The following is a 19,365-nucleotide window of genomic DNA, read 5'->3' on the forward strand; positions in this document are numbered from 1 at the left end:
CATGAGTCCCTGAGTGGCCGAGTTCACGGAGACACAAAGTAGAACAATGGCTGCCAGGGGCTGGGGCCCAGGAGCGTGCAGAGTTAGTGTCTTATGGGGACAGGGTTTCAGTTTGACAAGGTGAGGAGAGCTATGAGGCTGGATGGTGGTGACGGTTGCACAGCACTGTGAATGCTCTTCATGCCACTGGACCGTACACTTGAAAATGGTGATGATGGTAAATTTTATTTCCACTTGTATTTTTAAATTTTTTTAAAAATTGGAGAGAAAGAAAAGAAAGTCCACCACTGGCTAGGGTCCCTGCGGGCCTCCGTCCGGCCTTCCTCCAGTCCCCACGGTCCTCTCCGTACCCTAGCTTAGGCCCCAGACCCTTTTCTCGTCTCTTCTCCCTGCCGCTGTGGCTTGGGTTGCATCTATTCATTCCTTGGTTGAGTTGCTTGTTCATTCACCAAGCACCTCCCCAGGGCTTCCCTTTAGACACGGCCTCACAGAACAGACAGACGACACCACGGCCTGACGGCAAGAGCTCGGCAAGGCAGGCTCTACGGGAAGAGTGGCCGGTGCTGGCTGAAAAGGTCAGGAGAGGCTTTAGCAAGGATGTGAACTTGACCTGAGTACTGACATCTCAGAGGCCTTGGCAAGGCCTGATGACCACATTTTATGGCAAAACAGGACACCCAGCTTTCAGCTGAACTGGTCCTAAATTACCAAGTGAGAAGCCCTAAGAGCCCTCCCCCAGGGCTGGTGACAACAATGAGACACTCACACAATTGCTTGCGTTGGAGCAGTTCTGACCCACTCACTGTCTCATCTGATTCTCCTCAGATCCCCAAGAGGTCAGTGATGAGGAAACTGAGGTCCAGAGAAGCTTGACTTGCTCAAGATCACAAAGCGAGGAGGGGCAGAGCTGGGATTTGAACCCAGATGGTCCGACTCCAAGCCTCGTGTCCCGTCCACGGCCTCTCACGTGGTGATGAGCTGTCTCTTGGACACAGGCAGGCAGTCTTGGGGGCTGGGGCGGGCACTGGCTGACTCGGTCTTGTCTTTGGGTGATACAGTTGAGCCTGAGGAGAAATTTCCATCTCAGAGGACTAACCTCAACAGAGCTTTGGGGTCACCACGTGCTGGCTTCGGTGGTATAGTCGCTCAGTCGTGTCCAACTCTTGCGACCCCACGGGCTGTAGCCCACCAGGCTCCTCTGTCCCTGGGATTCTCCAGGCAAGAACACTGGAGTGGGTTGCCATTTCCTTCTCCAGGGGATCTTCCTGACTCAGGAATCGAACCCGGATCTCCTTCATTGCAGGTAGATTCTTTACTAACTGAGCTACAAGGGAAGTCCATGGGTCACCATGAGAAGCCCCATTTATGATCTAACACTTAGACATCACCTCGTGATGTTCCCTGGGGTGGGCTGGGGTCGTGACCTCAGTCAGGGACTCTAACTACCCCTGTGAGCAGCCCTCCTCGTGGACACTGAGGTTTCCCAGCTCCCCGCTTCCTGGCCCAGCCCAGGTCTCATCCCCAAGCCCTGCCTCACGAGGCTAGAGGGGATCCAGGGACTCAGCAGGGGGAAGGGGCACCAGCCCAGGCTGGGTCTACTCCCAGAGAAACAGAAGGAACCTCCTCCATTCTCCCTTCAGCCCAACAAGAAGCCCCAGAGCTCAGGGGACACCCTGGGCCACCCCTTCCCTTTCAGGCAGGATACGGAGGCCCCCTGAGTGATCACATCGCCTGTCAGTGGAAGGACTGTCTTCTGATTTCAGGTCAGCTCGGTGGTGTGTCTGCCCCTTGTCCCCCTCTACCTTCACAGAACCATGTGGCCTTGGGCATGTCCTTATCTCCTTAACCCCTCAGAGCCTCCATTTCTCCTCTGCATCAGAAAACCTGCATTCCCAAGCATCCCCTTGGGGACACTGTAATACCACCGTTGGATCCAAGGGAGGCAAGAGGGAGAAGCTCAAATCCTGCTCTAGGTGAAATGAATGAGAAGTCTTTGGAGCAGGACGGACTTGGGTTGACTCCTGAAACTGCCCCTGACTTGCTGCATGCATTCATTCAGCAGCATTTCTGGAGTGCTAGTTATGTGCTGGGCAAAGCTCTAGGTGATGGAAACACGAAGTCCAATAAAGCACGGCCCCTCCCTTACAAAAGCCCTGCTTAATGAAGGAGGCAGTGATTACGGCGGAGGGAGGTGGATAGGGCAGGGGCATCTATCTAGGCCAGCCTGGCGTGGGAAGCAGTGTGTCTGGGGCCTCTCCAGATCTCTAGATGGGCAGCGATCTGGTTGGAGGGGTCTGTTGAAGCTGTGTTCAGCTAGCTCTGTGGATACGATGAGGAAATGTCAGCTCTCCCCATCAAAGAGATGGGGAAATTTCTCAGGGAGACTGTTTAGGAGGCTTCCAAGCCACTCACGCCTTGGCAAAGCGGGACTCGGCTTCCTCATCTGTAAAGTAAGGGGGAGGTGACCCAATTCCCAGCATGTTTGTGAGGTCTCAATGAGGCCAAGGGCGAGAAGGCACACCTCTGCCTGACACCCAGTGCGCTGTCTGTCAACAGGAATCCTCCATGGGAGATTAACACACTTATTATTTGGAGGGAAGTTAGGCCAGGGCGGCTGCGAGACCGCAGAAGAGCCCCTCAAGCTGCAGTGTCTCACCCTCCCCCTGCCCCCGCCCCCGCCCCAGGTGTACACTCTTCAGCTCAAGTTTCCCCAGCTCCAGCTGCCCAGAACATTCCACAGACCTCTGTCCCAAGCAGCTCCCCCCACCCCAGTCCCCTTCCAATCAAGGCTCATTTCTACATACATATAACAGAGAAATAAATGGGGTGAAACATTGAAACTATTCTGTTTGTCATTTGTTATAGATATTTAAAACTGCTAGCTGATGTTCAAGAAAGCCCCTTCCATAAATGCATTTTGACCTAGGTTAGGTTGCAACTTGTAATGCAGCCATGAAAGGAGGACTGTAATTTTAAGCGCTGCCCTGAAGACAGTGTGGCTTATGCGCCAGTTGACAAAGGTCAGAGCAGTTGCGAACTCCTTCCAAAAACCTCGCTCCCACTTAGACACTTGGTAACATCTGGATGACTCTCCAATGCAGGCACACCAATATTTAACGGCTGCAGAAGAATTTTCTCTTTGCGGCCTTTGCTGTCCTCCACCCAGCATATCACCCAAAAGCTATCTGGGGGTGGGGAGCGTCGAGAGGGATCGTTCCAGAAATGAACCGCTGCTCCCACTGGCACTGCTGTCTGCTGTCACATAGCCCTTGGTGATTCAGGGCTGTGTCAGGGCCCTTTCTGCCAGCGAATCCCAAATCACCTTTCCAGGCCCGAGTCTGTTACCACTTCCTCTTTGTAGATTCTCTGCCGTGCCCTCCTCCAAACTCCCCGTCTTCTTCGGTGAAAGTCGCTTAGTCGTGTCCAACTCTTTGCGACCCTATGGACTATACAGTCCATGGAATTCTCCAGGCCAGAATACTGGAGTGGGTAGCCTTCCCCTTCTCCAGGGAATCTTCCCAACCCAGGGATCGAACCCAGGTCTCCTGCATTGCAGGCAGATTCTTTACCAGCTGAGCCACAAGGGAAGCCCCCGAACTACTCCTAATAATTCGACGGCTTTTCACAGAGCATTACCAAGCGTGGATGCACGGCAGCCTCCACCATTAGACAGCATCTGCATCACAGACAGGGAAACATCCTGACAAACTCTGGTCCGTACATCTGGCACTCAAAAAATACCTGTTGAACAACCAACTCAACAGATACCTGAATTAAATGAATCTTGTTAAGTAACTGTCTCAGTCTGTCGAACGACCACATCGGCCTAGAGAGAATGTTTTTCCCACCAAAACCAAGTGTTTTCTTCCTCCAGATGTGTTCGTGGTAAAGTAAACAGTCATTTACAAGCCCCAAAAGCAAGAATATGTTTTCTCCCCTTGGACAAGAAGGGGAAAATTATGGCTGGATTAATTGTGAGGTTGCCAGTTAAAGTTTTCTGAGGTTGATAGAGACGGATAAGATTATTCAGGGCTACCCAGGGTGGTGGTAGTGGTAAAGAACCCGCCGACACAGCAGATGTGAGAGATGCGGGTTCATTCCCTGGGTCGGGACGATCCTCTGGAAGAGAGTATAGCAACCCACTCCTGTACTCTTGCCTGGAGGATCCTATTGGCAGAGCAGCCTGGCGGGCTACGGGTCCACAGAGTCGCAGAGTCAGACCCGACTGAAGCGGCTGCACAATACTCGTCAGGGAAATGACTCACCCCACGAAACAGTGAGAATGGACCTCACGGAGCACAAAAGTGGCTTTCTGTAATCTTATCCCAGGGGCTGAGTCCTGGGTAGCTCATTAGGTAAACCCTGGCCCTGGCTGCCCACTCAGGCAAGGTCTTTCCAAGGCAGCCCCTGATCCCTGGCTGATGCCGAGCCAACGGGGAGGTCGTTCCAGGAGCGGTCATTCTTGCGAGTTTAAGGAAGGGAAGCCTAAACTCCCCAGCAGACATGGCTTGAAGGGTCTGAGGGGCCTAGGACTACCCTTCTCCCCTCCTTGATCCCTGCAGCCCCCATGCTGGGCAGACAGCCAGCTTACACCCTTTTTTCATCACTCATCCATATTTTAAAATGCTTTGTCAACCACACAATATAGACTCAGCAATAATTTGTTGATTTTTCAATTTTATGCTTTCAAGTCAACCATAACTGTCTGTCAAAGTTTCCGGCCTCACCTACTCAAAGTTCCAGCAACATCCTATTATCAACAATAACAACTAACATTTATTGAGCACTTCTGCTCCCGTAAGCTCTTTACCTATATCACCCTACTCAATCCTCACAACATTCCTTCATGGTAGATATGATTCATATGCCCACTTTACAGACAAGGAAAACTGAGGCAAGGAGGCAAAGAGGTGAACTCATTTGCCCAAGGTCACTGAGCTGGACAGACTGAAATCTGTTCCCAGGTCCTGGCTATACTGGCCTCACTGAACCAAAGGCACCTGAAGCTTCAGGCAGCGGGGCAGCCCAATCGTAGGATGACCACGGTTTCTAAGATTCCAAGGCATTAGACGCTGCGCCTGTTACTTGCCTTTGGGCTTCCCTGAAGGCTCGGAGGATCAAGAATCGTCTGCCATGCAGGAGACACAGGAGACTTGGGAGATGCAAGTCCAATCGTTGGGTAGGGAAGATCCCCTGGAGGAGGAAATGGCAACCCACTCCACCTGGGCGGGAGACCAGGCCTCTGTTTAACCAACTGGGGGTCCCGAGGCAGGAAGTACTGGTCTCATGAGCGAGCCCCCTCTGGGGCTCTCACTGCTCCACCTCTCCGTTGCCCTCCGTTGCCCCCCGCCCCTCTGGTTACCCACCAGGGGCGCCAAATCCTACCTGGTCCCTGGCTGAGCCACTCCCTGGGCAGAGCTGGGGATGACACAGCTCTGGGGTGGGCCACAGGGAGCAGCAGACGCCTCTGATGAGGAGGAAGCAGAAAACCTTCAGGACATTTGCGGGCCAGGAGTACAGAGCAGGGAGGGGTGCACGGACTTCCCTCCGGGGGCTCCACCCAGCCCCATGGGGAAAGGGCTCTGGGGTCACCTTATGGAAGGGAGCCCTCTCCATCTGGTCCTCTTGCGGGGTAGTGTGAGAGCACATGAGAATCTACCCCAAGGCCATGTCCTCACGGGAGACTCAGCTGATGGACACGGGGGCTCCCAAGCATGGCCACAGGCCTAGTCAGAGGCCAGGGTTGGGGCGTGGGCACCCTCGCCACTAGCTTGGCCCTCCCCTGCTTCTCATCCGCTCTGGCTCCTGGTAAACAAATGCGTCCCAGACCGAATCTCTTTGGCGGGTCAGTTGTTGGCCTGGAGGCGAGGGGTTGAGCAGGATGACTTGACGAGGTTCCATCTCAGGAGGCCATGCCACACTGGGGACATTGACTAGTGCTACGGAACAGAGAGCCTGGAAATAAATTCTCAAAGACATGGCCAAGTGATTTTTGACAAGGCAGCCAAGACCATTCAATGGAGAAAGGGCAGTCTTTTCAACAAATGATACTGGGAAAAGTGGATATCCGCCTATGAAAGAATAAAGATTGATCCTTATCCTACACCATCTACAAAAATTAACTCAGAGTGGTTCAAGACCTAAACTTAAGAGCTACAACTATAAAGCTCTTAGAAGAAGACATAAGGAAAATCTTCCTGCCATTGGGGTTAGCGATGATTTCTTGAGTATAACAAGGAAAAAATTGATAAATTGGATTTTTTCAAAATTAAATTTTGTGCATCAAAAGGACACTATCAGGAAAGTGGGAAGACAACAATAGAGAAAATATTTGCAAATCATGTATCTGACAAGGGATTATCATATATATATAGGGTTCCCTGGTGGCTCAGATGCTAAAGAATCCACCTGTAATCTAGGAGACCAGAGTTCGATCTCTGGGTCAGAAAGATCTCCTGGAGAAGAGAATGGCAACCCAGTCCAGTATTCTTGCCTGGGAAATTCCATGAACACGGGAGCCTGACGGGCTACAGTCCATGGGGTTGCAAAGAGTTAGACATGACTGAGCGACTAACACACATATATGTATATAGATATACCCAGAATATACATAAAACTCCTATAACTCAACAACAAAAGCCAAGAACGCAGTTCAAAAATGGGCAAATAAATAGACATTTCTCCAAAGAAGAAAGACAGATGGTCAATGACGGTTTGACAAAATGGTCAAACAGATGGTTTGACAAAATGGTCAAACACAGAAGGACAAATATTGTGTAATTTGACATCTATGAGGTGCCTGGGGTAGGAAAGTTCAGAGAAAGAAAGTAGAACAGAGGCTTCCAGGGAATGGGAGGAGAGGGAGGTGGGGGATTATTGTTTAATGGGCCCATCTGGGATGATGAAAGGGTTCTGGAAATAGTGGTGATGGTCACACAGCACCACGAATGTACTTGATGCTGGTGAATTTCCACTTTAAATCCTTAAAACGGTAAATTTTAAGTTACGTATATTTTACCATGGGCTTCCCAGGCGGCACTAGCGGTAAAGAACCCGCCTGCCAATGCAGGAGACGCAAGAGACGCGGGTTTGATCCCTGGGTGGGGAAGATCCCCTGGAGGAGGGCATGGCAACCCACTCCAGTATTCTTGCCTGGAGAATCCTATGGACAAAGGAGTCTGGCAGGCTATGGTCCACAGGGTTACAAAGATTCAGACATGACTTGGCACAGCACATATTTTACCACAATAAAAATTATTCCTAATTAAAATAAAGATTTGAATGTTGAAAGAGGCCACACTAAGTCTGGGGTCGCAGCCTCTCACTGCACTGCTCAGAGGCTTCCAGGGGGCTTCCCAAAGTCTGAACCCCTCGTCAGAAAGTGAATGGCCCCCTCTGCTTTGCCCCCGCTGTCCTTCAGGCTGATTCTTGCCTGTACCCATCATGCCCGCACAAGTCACACACCTGCTCTTTCCCAGGCATTCCATGTACTTTCCTGACCCAAGTTCTCTCTGCTGACTTGAGTGCTGTTTCCAGCTCTTCCAGTTGGTGAACTCCTATTCAACCTCCAAGGCCCACCTCAAATGCCCCTACCCACTAAGTCCCAGTCCTTTTGCACTTTTCCCGAGAACCGCCATGTTTGCACATTTAGCTCCCCGTGGGCAGGAATCACCTCACTCACTGCCCAGTGTTCCACACCCAACAACACAGCGCACAACCAGCAGCAGTATGTGTTGGATGGAGAGGAGGAGCCTTTGGCTACACACCTCTCTCAGCTTGTCTATGCCCACCTCCTTCTCTACAGAGGGAGGGGTGAGCCCTTCCAGCAGAGTCTCCTCCACCTCTGTCGGCCGCCACCCGTGGGGGCTGACTCCATCCCAGGCTTAGGTCTCAATGTTTCTTCTCATCTGGGCTGTAAGCTCAGGACGGCATATAGGCCTGAGCAGAGTGGGGCATCCCCTGGGGCAGGGAATCTCAGAACCCTGGGGAGGGGCTGGGCTGAGTGGAGGGGGACGGACCCAGGGAGGAGCTTCAGCAGAAGAACCAGGGGCCCTGAACTTACTGCAGGGAAGCGGGGAGCCCCAAGGAGAGGAGGGTGTGTATGGGTGGGTGAGGGGGAGATGGCCCAGGAGACTGCAGCCACGGTGCTCCTCTCACTGCAAGAGCCTGAGAGGACACCAGGCCTGTGCAGAACGGAGAAGCTCAAGGGCTCCTTCTACCACGCTTCAGAGGGGTCCCCGCAGGAAATATTTTTCGCCAGGGTAGAAAAGAACTAGAAGTCGGGTTCTCACCCATGCCCATGCCTCCTTCAAAAGGAGGAGGAAAGGAAGGAAGATGGAAAGGTTCCCTCCCTCCTCCCTGCCTCCCGCCTCTCTGCCTCCCTCCCCTGTCCCTCCCTCTCTTCCTCCCTTCCTTCCCAAAATTCACTGAGCACCTGCCCCTTAGAGCAAGCCCTGCTCCAGGCTTTTGTAAGACAAAAGCCTCCTGCGGTCTCACAACCTCCCAGGAGGCAGGTTATTTCCTCATTGTTTGCAATGAGGTCTTCAGTGGTCTTCAGCTCCACCCTGCCCTGGTCAGAGGTTCTGGCACGACCCTGGGACCTCTGGGACTTAAGATGGAATCCCTCACAAGAGTTAAGAGGCGCGATGCCACACCTGACCGCAGCGCAGCAGGACACTTGAACAGGGAAGCAGCTAGGCCCAAGGACACAGGGTCAGGTCTCGACTCAGACCTCCTGGGGCCCCACGCCCATCCTTGACCTCCTCCCCTGCTACCACCACTGCACCTCCAGATGGGAGGGTGGGAGGAGCCCTTTGGGGGCCAAGTTTGTAAACCCAAATCTTTCCATCCCATGTCATCTGAGATAGGATGAGCTGTGTTTAGTCGCTCAGCCGTGTCCAACTCTTTGTGACCCCATGGACTGCAGCCTGCCAGGCTCCTCTGTCCGTGGGGATTCTCCAGACAAGAATACTGGAGTGGATAGCCTTTCCCTCCTCCAGGAGAGCTTCCCAATCCAGGGATTGAACCCAGGTCTCCTGCATGACAGGCAGATTCTTTACCATCTAAACCACCAGGGAAGCCTGAGCTAGGAGGACAGTGACCTCAAATCCAATTAGGATCATCCCACAGAAGGATGCCTTCTGGGTTCTTGGAGCTCTTGGCCATCAAGAACTTGCCTCCAAGCTGTCCTACATTAGGTAAGTTACTCATTTTCTTTTATCTGTGAAATAGGGGTGATAATAGGGTCTCCCTCACAGGTCTGGACTGGGGTTCAGTGAAATCACACCAGCACGGACAAGAGTGCTCGGAGATCATGAGCGTCTCACTGTGTCATCAGCGCCAATTCTTACCTCCTTTTGACTCACACCCGCCAGCCTCACGGTCCATGTCCTGCACGTGGGAAAACTGAGGCACGGAGCCAAGCAAGGCCTGCCAGACTCTTCCCCTTTTGCAGGCAAGACCAAGGAGTCTCTTGGTATAATGCCTTGGGCAGAGTGGTGGGGCCCAGAGCCCTCCTCAGGATCATGGGGGACCCACCAGTCTTTCTTGATGCCTCAAACCCAGGCCTGGAATAGCACAGAACAACCCCAGGGCCCCCGAAATCAACTAGTCCCAGGCAGGGGTTTTCAGATGGGAGACCAAGGCCCTGAAAGGAGATCTGTGCAGTAGAACTGGGGGCATCCTTCTCTTCTCTGCCCTTCTGTGAGCTCCCTCCTCGCAGGGGGTCTGGGGAGCTGTCCTACATCAGTGCTGGGGTGTGAGCCAGACATCAACCTGTGTGGCTGAGTGGTGGGCTGCACACAGGGCCAGGGAGACCCGTGGATATCAGTGCTCAGTTGCTCGGTCAAGTCCAACTCTTTTGACCCCATGACTGCAGCCCACCAGGCTCCTCCATCCATGGGATTCCCCGGGCAAGAATCCTGGAGTGGGTGGCCATTTCCTTCTCCAGAGGATCTTCCTGACCCAGAGATCGAACCCAGGTCTCCTGCACTGAGGACAAATTCTTCACCGTCTGAACCACCAGGGAAGCCCCTGGATATCAGGGAAGCCCACAAACCCAGGAAGGCCCCAACGTTTCCTTTCTCACTCTGAAACCTGATCAGAACACCCCCCGGCCCCCAACTGCCACCACCATTCAACATACCTTCATCATCTGCAAGATGAAACGAGAAGGCAGCATCCCTTAGTCCTTAGTGGAGACTGGCCACCCGTGCAGGATAACCCTGCAGGCATATCACCTCTCTGCATCCTCACATTTCCTCCCACAGAGGCGGGACTGGCCCACACAGCCCCCGTTTTGCAAATGAAGAAATAAACTAGAGAGATAAGCAGACCATTTCAAAAACACAGGCAATTTCCAGGGAAGAGCCAACATATGAACCCAGAGCTCTTGATGTCCAGAGAAGCCATTGAGGGGGGAAGGAGAAAGCAAAGAAGCAGCTACGGGCTTTTCGGCCACCAGAGAAGATCCAGCTGCTCTGTGGCAACTCTGAGCCCTCCCCTTACTGGGTAAAGCTCCACCCACCTGGGAGCTGGCTCAGTTTGGCTGCCCTTCTCTGCCCAGCCTGAGTTGGGGCTTCGCCTCTCCAGCACCAACCCATTAACTGCAGTGAACCAAGCTACTAGTCTGTCTCTCCAGCCCGTCCTGAAGGCAGAGGCTGTGTCCAGGACCTCACAGAATCCCCCAGCAGGCCTGGAACAGGGACACGCGAAGTTTGGTGAGGAGCTGGAGTTAGGCATTTCGGTCCCCTTCTCTGTGAAAACTGGGCATTTGGGCCAGGAGGCGTTTGGTGTCTCTTCCAACACTGGGCGGGACACCCGTCCCGACACCAGGACCCAACATGTTGGAGGGTTGACTTCCGGGCTTCTGGACTCAACCGAGGTCCCCGACCCGGCAGGTGGTCAGCCTCAGAGGAGGAAATAGGTCACACGTGGCCTCAGCTAATGGCCTTCGGCTCTCACTGATGGGTTTTCACACACTTAGGAAACAAAACCTGGGTTAGGGAGCCCGGCAGAGAGCAGAAGTCCCTGTCCCGCTGGGTCACATTTGGGGATGAGTTCCTGCAATCTCATCAGGTGCTCTTCTGTTGCCCTGGCAACCCCAGGAGCTCCTGGTGGAGCCATCTGATTTCTGAAGGAGAGGGAAGGGGCAAGCATCTACTGTGTATGAGACACAGAGTGTGTGGCTAACTGGATGGATTACAGTGAAAGGAGATGGAGGGAGAGGGGGCACAGGGAGCCCCCATCTCCTTCTTCCTTCTCCACCCTCCGCAGTCCTTCCTTCCTTCCTTCCCACTGACTTGCCTGTGGGGTTCCATTCCTCTTTAGGCCTCAGTTTGTTGTTGATTAGCGGCTAGGTCGACTCTTTTGCAACCCTGTGGACTGTAGCCTGCCTCTGTCCATGCGATTTTCTCAGGCAAGAATACTGGAGGGGATTGCCATTTCCTTCTCCAGGGGGGTCTTCCTGACCCAGGGATCGACCCCCAGCCCGTGTCTCCTGCATCAGCAGGTGAGTTCTTTACCACCGAGCCACCAGAGAAGCCCGGGCCTCCGTTTGCCAAATAAGATCTGCAACGCGCATAAAGATGGTGTGCTCAGGCCGCTTTCTCTTCCTCAGAACTAAGGAAATGCTCAAGAACTGGAGGTGGGAGGCGGCCCCACTGCGGTGTGGGTGGGCTGGGTGAGAGCTCTAGGAAGCCTCTGGGGCCTAAAGGCCCCAGGGAGACTCTGCCGGCTACTCGGTGAGTCAGCCTCCCCGGGGAGCCACGACCAGCCACGACCAGGGAGGGCCACAGGTCATGAAGCACAGGGTCTTTGTCACCGCCTCCTGGCCCAAGACTCTGGTGGTTGCACTGCCCACAAGCATGGTCCATTCCCCGGGGGAGGGGGGCGCACAGGATCCCATGCAGGTTCTCATTCTCACCTGCACGCTGACTATACTGGGTGTATCCCTGCAAGTGCTAGGGGGCACACAAGGCTTCCATATAAGCGTGCACAGGAATTGGTACGCATGCATGGTCCCTGGAATCAGCCTGGGACAGACACCCTGGTCCAGGACAGATGAGTGTGAGCTGGGAACACCACCCCACAGTCACGCGGGACTCGGGTTCACACCCACTCCCAGGCCTCCGCCCGCACCAGTAAAGGTACTGGGATGTGCTCACAGCTTCCCTCCGGACAAAAGAGAAGTGAGGAGGGTGAGGAGGGCCAGGGAACTGGGAGGGGCGGCGGGGCGGGGGTCCAAATTGGCACCAGCAGAGTAACCCCCAGAGGGCCTTTGGAAATTGTCCAAACGCCCGGATTTCATAGAAATAAAATCTGGATCCAGAAGGGGAAGGGGACCCAAGGCCGTGCGGGGAGTAAAGAACACCGTGGTGGAGACCCGCCACCATCTCAACCTGGACTGTGCGCCCTGCCGGGCACACGTGCCCAGCTGGACCTCAGCGCTCGCCCCAAACCTTCCACAGCCTCTCCATCTTCTCTGCCATAGCCCTGCCCTCGGACAGCTTGGAAAACCTGCTGCTCTGCCCCGAGCCGGACCCCGGCAGTCCATCTTCAAGGTGCTTGAGGCCGATGCCCAGGTTCCCGAACCCCTAGTTTGGAAGGAAATCCACTCTCCAGGACAATCTGCTTTAAGAATCCGATGAAACGCGCACCGACTCCCTCTCTAAAACGCACCGCTGCAATGCGCCCGCGCAGCAGCCCCAATTCTGTGGTTCCCAGTGCACGACCAACCGAGGTGCGGCCGGAGGGAAAGAAGGGTAGTTGGCAGGTGGCGGCGCCTCTGTCAGTGACCCTCCACGCGGGAGGGCTTCGATATCTCCCCGTAACCCTCCTCTCACGCGCCGTGGTGACTCTGCTAGCTGCCCCCGGAGCTGGATTCCGAAACCGCCCGCTGCCCAGTCCCCAGCCTTTCGCAGCTCCGAGCCTCCTCTTTGCACACCTCTTTTCCTCTCCGCCAAGCCTCAACTCCCCTTCCGCGGCTCCCTCTCTTCCTTGGAGCGGCTGGTCGGAGGTGGGATGGGGCAGAGAAGAGAGTCTTGGCTAAGGCGGCAGAATGTTCCAGGGAGGCGCGGGGTGCACGGCCGCTGGTTGCGTCTGGGGTCTCGCGACCCGCCCCCCCCGTGGACACACTGGAGGCTCCGGTCGCACCCCTGAGTCAGCTTTCCTGGAGAGAACGCCGTCCAGGCAGCACGGCGTCGGCTGCCCGCGGGCACCCGGGGAACAGAGGTGGGGGTGTCACCGCCCATCTGTAGGCGAGAGAAGAGGGCACAGGCTGCACCTCTGGGTGGGAGGCCCCTGGGGGACCGCCAGGAACTCGGATCGCTGCGAAGCACCAGCTTATGGCTGGAAGGCTTGTTGGCCAGACAGAAGTGTTTCTCTTAAAAGGCCCTGTTTTGAAGGAAGGCCCTCTTAACTCTCTAGTCTGGACCAGCCGTTGGCCAGTGGTGCCCACAGCCCCAGACCAAGGGGTGGGGGGCGGGGCGGGGAGGGTGCCTTTCACTCTGAATTCGCTGGGGGGTATCATCCCGCAGCTAAGGACCCGCTGTCTGGGTTTTCGAATCTGATGACCTGCCTTGTAACCGTAATACCTCCTGGGGAACCGGGTAGCGGGCGGAAGCATGTGGCCAGGTGGCACCTGGGTAAGCTGGGTCCAGATACAGGACCACGCTCCCACCGCCAGTGCCTCGGTCCTTCGGTTTCCTGGTGGGGAGCGGAGGGTCGTGGGAGCTGAGGACGCGGAGGTTGCCTCCAGCCAGGCATTCTCCCAGATCCTCCCCACCAACTCCCCTTTCTCGGCCGCGAAAGGCGCACCCGCTGCAGCTCGGGCTTCGCGGTTCTCCACCCCAAGCCCTCGGAGCCGCTGAGGATCCCGGCAGTTTTCCTATCCTTTCTCCTCCCGCCACTTCGGGCACCCTGGACTAGAGATGAACGGAAAAGTCCAAACCCCAGACAAACGCCGGGACCCCTCCTTCCCTCCCCCCCAGGCCCTGTAGACGCGAAGGCCGTTATTTCCATTTTATATTTCAATTTGTCACTGAAACAAAGCCGCACGCAGATTTGCGGGAAGAGAGAAAAGGACTGGGGCCAAGGGCTAAGGTATGGCCACGGGGAAGAGTGCGCGCAGCTGCTTTCTGAAACGAAAGTTCTCACGGAGCATGGCGACATTTTACGTTTGGTACTTTTAATTTGTTTTCCTGTTGTGGCCCCTCTCTGCAGCGCACAAAACTCGGGGCTTCAGCGACTTCGGGAGAGCCTTTGGCGGCAAGGTTCCTGGGGCAGCCGGCCGTTCCCTTGCAAGAGCGAGGACTGCGCAAATGCCCGACTGGCAAGCTTATTCTCTCAAGAAACGCCACTATCGGGAGTAGGTTCTCTGGCTCCCCCGAAGCCTCTTCAGAAATTTCCTTGAAACAAGTGAAAAAAAATCCCCCCCCTAGTTTTCGTTTAGGGATACAATATGTAAATGGTCTGTATCTCCTCCACATGGTAGTTATACCGTGAGCACGTAATTAACAATTCTTCCAATGTTTCATTAACCGGGTGCTTCACTGTATATAAATTATAATAAAGACACATCGACTGTTTTAAAATAATAGGAGACCTTTAATCTGGGACTCCTGTTTTTCTATTTAAGATTGTATGTGTTTAGGCTGAACTGTTCCAGCAGACTGACGGTTATAGAAATTAACAAAGTAAAAAATTAAAAGCATCTTTCTTCCTCTCCTCCCCACCCCCAATTGACTGGGGATCCTGGACGTCACAGCTCCTATGCTTGAGTTTTCTCTTCCTCATCCCACAATCATCCATGGGTTCTTAAGGCTAATGTGCACCCCTCAGTTTCTCCCTGTCTTTTTGGGGATCCCTCTTACACGAAGCATACCCTGGTTCTTTGGCTTAATTTGACTATGACCCACATGGAGTTTACACATTTCGTGGTGTGTGGATTGTGTCGGTGCTGGCGGGGGGAATAAAACATCTCTAGCATTCAATCACTGCGTCTAATTCGACAAATCAAGGCCAGCCCCTCGGTGGCGCCCCAGGGGTCTCCGGCCCGGCCCAGGTCTCCCAAGACCTCTGCGCTGAGAGCGCTGCCTTCGCAGGCGCCGGGATGGGAAGGTAGCAATCAGCTAGCAACGAAAACCTGCGTGCACCGAATCCGAATCGAAAGCGAAAGAGGAGGTAGCAAGGCTGCTTTCGGAAGCTTCCCGGTGCGCCTGGCCGAGGCCTGGGGTGCCGAGCGCGGCTTGGAGAGTTGGCCCCCTTTGCGAGCGAGATGCCAGGGTCCCAACTCCTGCGGGGATGAGGCTCTTCCAGCAGCTGAAAAACGTCGGGTCTCCAACATGGTGGGTCTCCTGGGGCTCAAGCGGCCAAGCATGGGCCAGGACTGGTGGGGACTTTGGAAGGGTGAAGTGTGGCCCCAGGGACCCTGGTGGGGTTGGGATTGCAGTAGGCAGGATACGGTGGGGCTCTTGCATAAAATAGCGAATGCATCTGCCTGAAGGGAACCGTGGAGTCACCTTGTTCGTGACCCTTTCAGTACTGACCGGGAAGCAGTGGAGGCGCAGTTAGGGGCAGGGACTTCTGCAGCCTGGATGCGTGTCTCCCCTCGGAGTTCCACATCTCCGAGTAGCACCCCCACTGGAGGCTGCAGGCGGCTCCCTGCTCCGGGCCCTCGGGCCGTGGCCCCAGTGCAGCCCCTGGGCCCACAGCTCTCCCGTCAAGGAGCGCTTGGATCCACGAACTGGCTCCCGGAGGAGGAGACCTCAGACCCTCACTTTTGCTCCGAGCAGTTACACAGATGGAGGAACTGGCCTCTGGCCCCTGAACCAACAGAGCTGGAAAGGTGGTTGCCAGGCCGAAGCCCCACTGGGTGGGGGCCCGAGCCACAGTCAGCCTAGCACCAAAGCTGAGTCTGTCTCTGGCTTTCGCCAAGCTCCCGGGAACCTCCGAGGTTCTTCCCTCCTACTCACTCACTTTCCCCCTTTGGGGTGCACACTCTCACGAATGTAGGGAGAGAACCATGTCGGTATGTATGTGCTTCAGAGTGCCTGCGTGCTGCCAGCTCCAAAGGTCCTCTGCCCAGCCGCCTCTGTGGGCGCCAGAACCTCACCTCTTGGTGCCTCGGATTCCTCCTTTGGGGCCTAATGTGCCTTTTTTTCCCCCCTACAAGAGCCAGAAATCTCCTCCTGGCCAGAGAGACAGCAGCTGCTGAGAGAAGGAAACGAATAAGCAGAGCTGTCCGTAGTTTGCGGCCGCGCCCTGAGCAGTGCCTCCATCTTGGACAGCCGGGGAGGGCAGTCCTGTTGGTGTTTCCAAGCTGCCTTTTGTCCCAACCTGCGGCTTTGGGTTTTTACCAGCGCAGGGTCAGCGCCCACCCTGTCTTCACAAGCGGGTGCTTACAGGTTCCCAACGCAGCACAGAGGCCGACGGAAGAAACATGGAGGGAGCAGGCTAGACTCTGCTGTCTCTCTGGGCTGGGGGGCGGGAGAGGGGGGCAGACACTCACTACCCACTGAGGCCTGACCGTCATCTCCCTGGGATGCAGGTGAGGAAACGGAGCTTTAGAGAAGCTCCTCACTCGCAGGTCAGCGGGGAGCCCCGTGGCCACTGCCCATCGAGGGTGCATTGTGGAGACTGATAGTGGGGGGCCAGCAGGGCTGCTCAGAAGGGTCTCACACTTTCCCCCTTTCCCTCTGAAGCCGAAAACATTTCCAAATGAGACATTGGGAGCCACGTAGGATCTCTCCTTGCCTACTTTCTCAGACGCCTTGCTGGGGAATTTCTCTAAAATATGAAAAACCAGTGCAGAGGGAGAGAAAACTGTCCATGGGGCGTTCCGTCTGGGATATGCCCACACCTAATGTTCCCAAAGGACAGGGGCCAAGAGGGGCCTGGGGGAGGAGGAAGCCTGAACCCCGGGGAGGTGGGGGGGCGCAGGGACAGGGTGAGAGCCCCTCGCTGCCTGAATGTGGAAGGAGCATCTGTGCAGAGCTGTGGCTGTGATTCACGCTGCCGCCTGAACTCATTCCAACAGGAAGGTGGAGAGGCAAGGTAGAGGAAGTGGGGAAAGCCCCGGACCTCTCAACCTGCTTGTCTGTTCTCTAGGTTTGAGAGCATGCGGCTCTGTGTGAGGCCACACGAGTGTACTAGGCATGTGTGTGAGCCTGCTGCTCCTAAAGAAGAGGTTTTGTGTGTGTGAGAGTCTGTGTAGAATCCAAGTGTAGACAAGAGTATGACCCTATGAATGTTTGTGCGTGTCAACAACCACTTAGTGGACCCCTTCTGAGCCTGTGGGGAGCCAGTTCCAGGCTGAGTGTAAAAAAAAAAAAGCATCCACAGAATTTGTTTCCTAAGGTTATTCCAGTCGCCAAGGCCTCCACCACGTCTCACCTCTGTCCCCAGGGCCTGGTGTCTCTCCATCCCACCTGGATCAGGGCAGCCAAACCCACTGTACCGTCAGAACCAGCTCATTTCCAGGTCCCTTTGTGAGGGCCGTGGCCCAAGGGGGAGCGTGTGAAACCAGCGCTCCTAGCCCAGAGATTCTCCCATCCGTCTCAGTTTCTCTCCCTGCCAGACTGGGGCTCACCAGTGCCGATCCCATAGCAGAGAAGGTTCTGGCCACAGGCCGCCCTTGAGAAGCCCTCTCCTCCTTTTTTGTCGTGGCGCTCCGGGGCCCAGGCCTGCGTCCCGCGGCCGCGTTCAAGGGGGCTTGGAGGTCATTTAGGCCTCGAGTTCCCGTTGGGCCCAAATCAGGACCCAGAACCTTCCCTCTGGCCCAGCACCGCGCCGCCTGGAGCTCTGTGGCTTCCTGTTTTCCCAGCCGCTCGGTCCTAAAGCGTGGTTCGGAGGCCGGCCGCCTCCCGGAATCGCCCAAGGCGAAGCGCTTGGGAACTCTGACTCGCCCGCCTCGCCTTCCGCGAGCCACCTCGATTCGGGTCATCCGCGGCCTCGGGCGTCTTCGAACCCGCGCCCGGCTGGCTCCCCTGCGCCACCGCACCCCCGGCGCGTCCCGCCGGCCGCGCTTCAGGCTCCCGGCCGGGCTCCGCACCTGCGATGCTCCCACCTGCAGCGCCGCCCGAGGAGCCTTCCAGCCGGCCAGGAGCCAGGCCTCGGCGGCCCGGGAACTCGGAGCCTAAGCGTTGCGCTGCGACTGTTTCCCGCCGCACGCCGGGAGCCGGTGCTGCGAAGCATCCGCTTCGAAGCCGGCCCGGCAGGCAGCGCAAGCGGTTTGCGTAAACGGCGAAAAGGAGGAGAAACGAACTCCGGCTTGAGTTTTAACAGCCAACGCTCCGTGCCCTTGGCCGAGGGATCCCAACGGAGATGGACGGATTCCCCCGGTCCCCTCGGACCGGTCGATCCCCATTTTCCGACCCAAAGTCACAAACCGCTCGGCCCCGCGCCTCCCCAGCCCTCCAACTCTCGCCTCTGGCAAGTTGATCGCGTTTCGAAGGTCCCGGAGCCCTGGGTCCAGGAGTCCCCAGCCCCGAGGGATTCACACGTGCACTCACCGTAGCAGGGGACCTGCAAGGCCGCGTTGTGGCCGCCGCCGCCTTCCTGGAGTTTGAGATTGCCGTCCGGGGGCGTCTTGCAGGCGCCTCGTTGCAAGTAGAGATGCGGCTGCGGCGCGGGCGGCTGCGGCTGCGGCGCGGGCGGCTGCGGCTGGAACTTGCTGAAGGAGCCCCGCGCCCCGGCGCCGCTCTCCAGAGGTGCCGCCGGGTCCTGCTGCCCGGCGCCGTAGCGGGCCCGGCTCTTGGCCTCCCCGAATCCCTGCCCTTTGGCGGCGGCCGACAGGAAAGTTGTGCTGAACTTATCACCGCCGGGGTATGCCCTAAAAGGCGACGAGCCCTCCCGGCTCTGCGACACCGGGCTGTAGTAGGCGTCCATGGCAGCAGCCGGCGACTCGCAGTAAGAGACGCAAGTCTCAGCATTCATGCCTGGCTCGCGCGGGCGACGGGCGGGGGCGCGAGCGAGAGCGCGAGGACGCCACCGCGCGCCTCGGCCGGGAGTTTGGAGAGGCCGGGAGGCGGTGGCTGGGCGCTCCGCGCGGGCCTGCTCGCTCCCCCTCCTCCCCTCCACGCCTCTCTCTCCGGCTCCTCACCCCCTCCTTTCTCTCCCTTCTCCCTCCCCACAGCTGGCCGAGGGAGAGAACCGAGGACTGTAAAAAGATTCAGATGTTTCGGAAAGTTGACCAGATCTCCCAAACCCTCTTAAGGTTTTTGAACCGGAAAAAGAGAGTGCCCTTTTTCCCCCCCCGACTCTTTCTTTTTCCCTTCCGTTTCCCTCTCCTCTCTGCCTACTCCCTTCTCCCTCGTCCTCACCCTTTCTCCCTTCCTTTCTTTTAAGGAGACGCTACTGATTCGGTCG

At 56.1% G+C, this 19,365-nt stretch overlaps 1 protein-coding gene across 1 annotated transcript in view; it reads right to left on the reverse strand.

Annotated features, from left to right (window-relative positions):
* ALX4 (ALX homeobox 4) overlaps positions 1–18,933 on the reverse strand; it is a 49,838-nt gene extending 30,905 nt beyond the window's left edge. The window contains exon 1 of the mRNA XM_068989380.1: positions 18,510–18,933. Coding sequence (XP_068845481.1) covers positions 18,510–18,933 — 424 coding nt within the window. The remainder of the gene's footprint in view (positions 1–18,509) is intronic.
* Positions 18,934–19,365: the final 432 nt, after the last annotated feature.

This window comes from Capricornis sumatraensis, chromosome 16 (assembly GCF_032405125.1).
Source record: "Capricornis sumatraensis isolate serow.1 chromosome 16, serow.2, whole genome shotgun sequence".
NCBI lineage: Eukaryota > Metazoa > Chordata > Mammalia > Artiodactyla > Bovidae > Capricornis > Capricornis sumatraensis.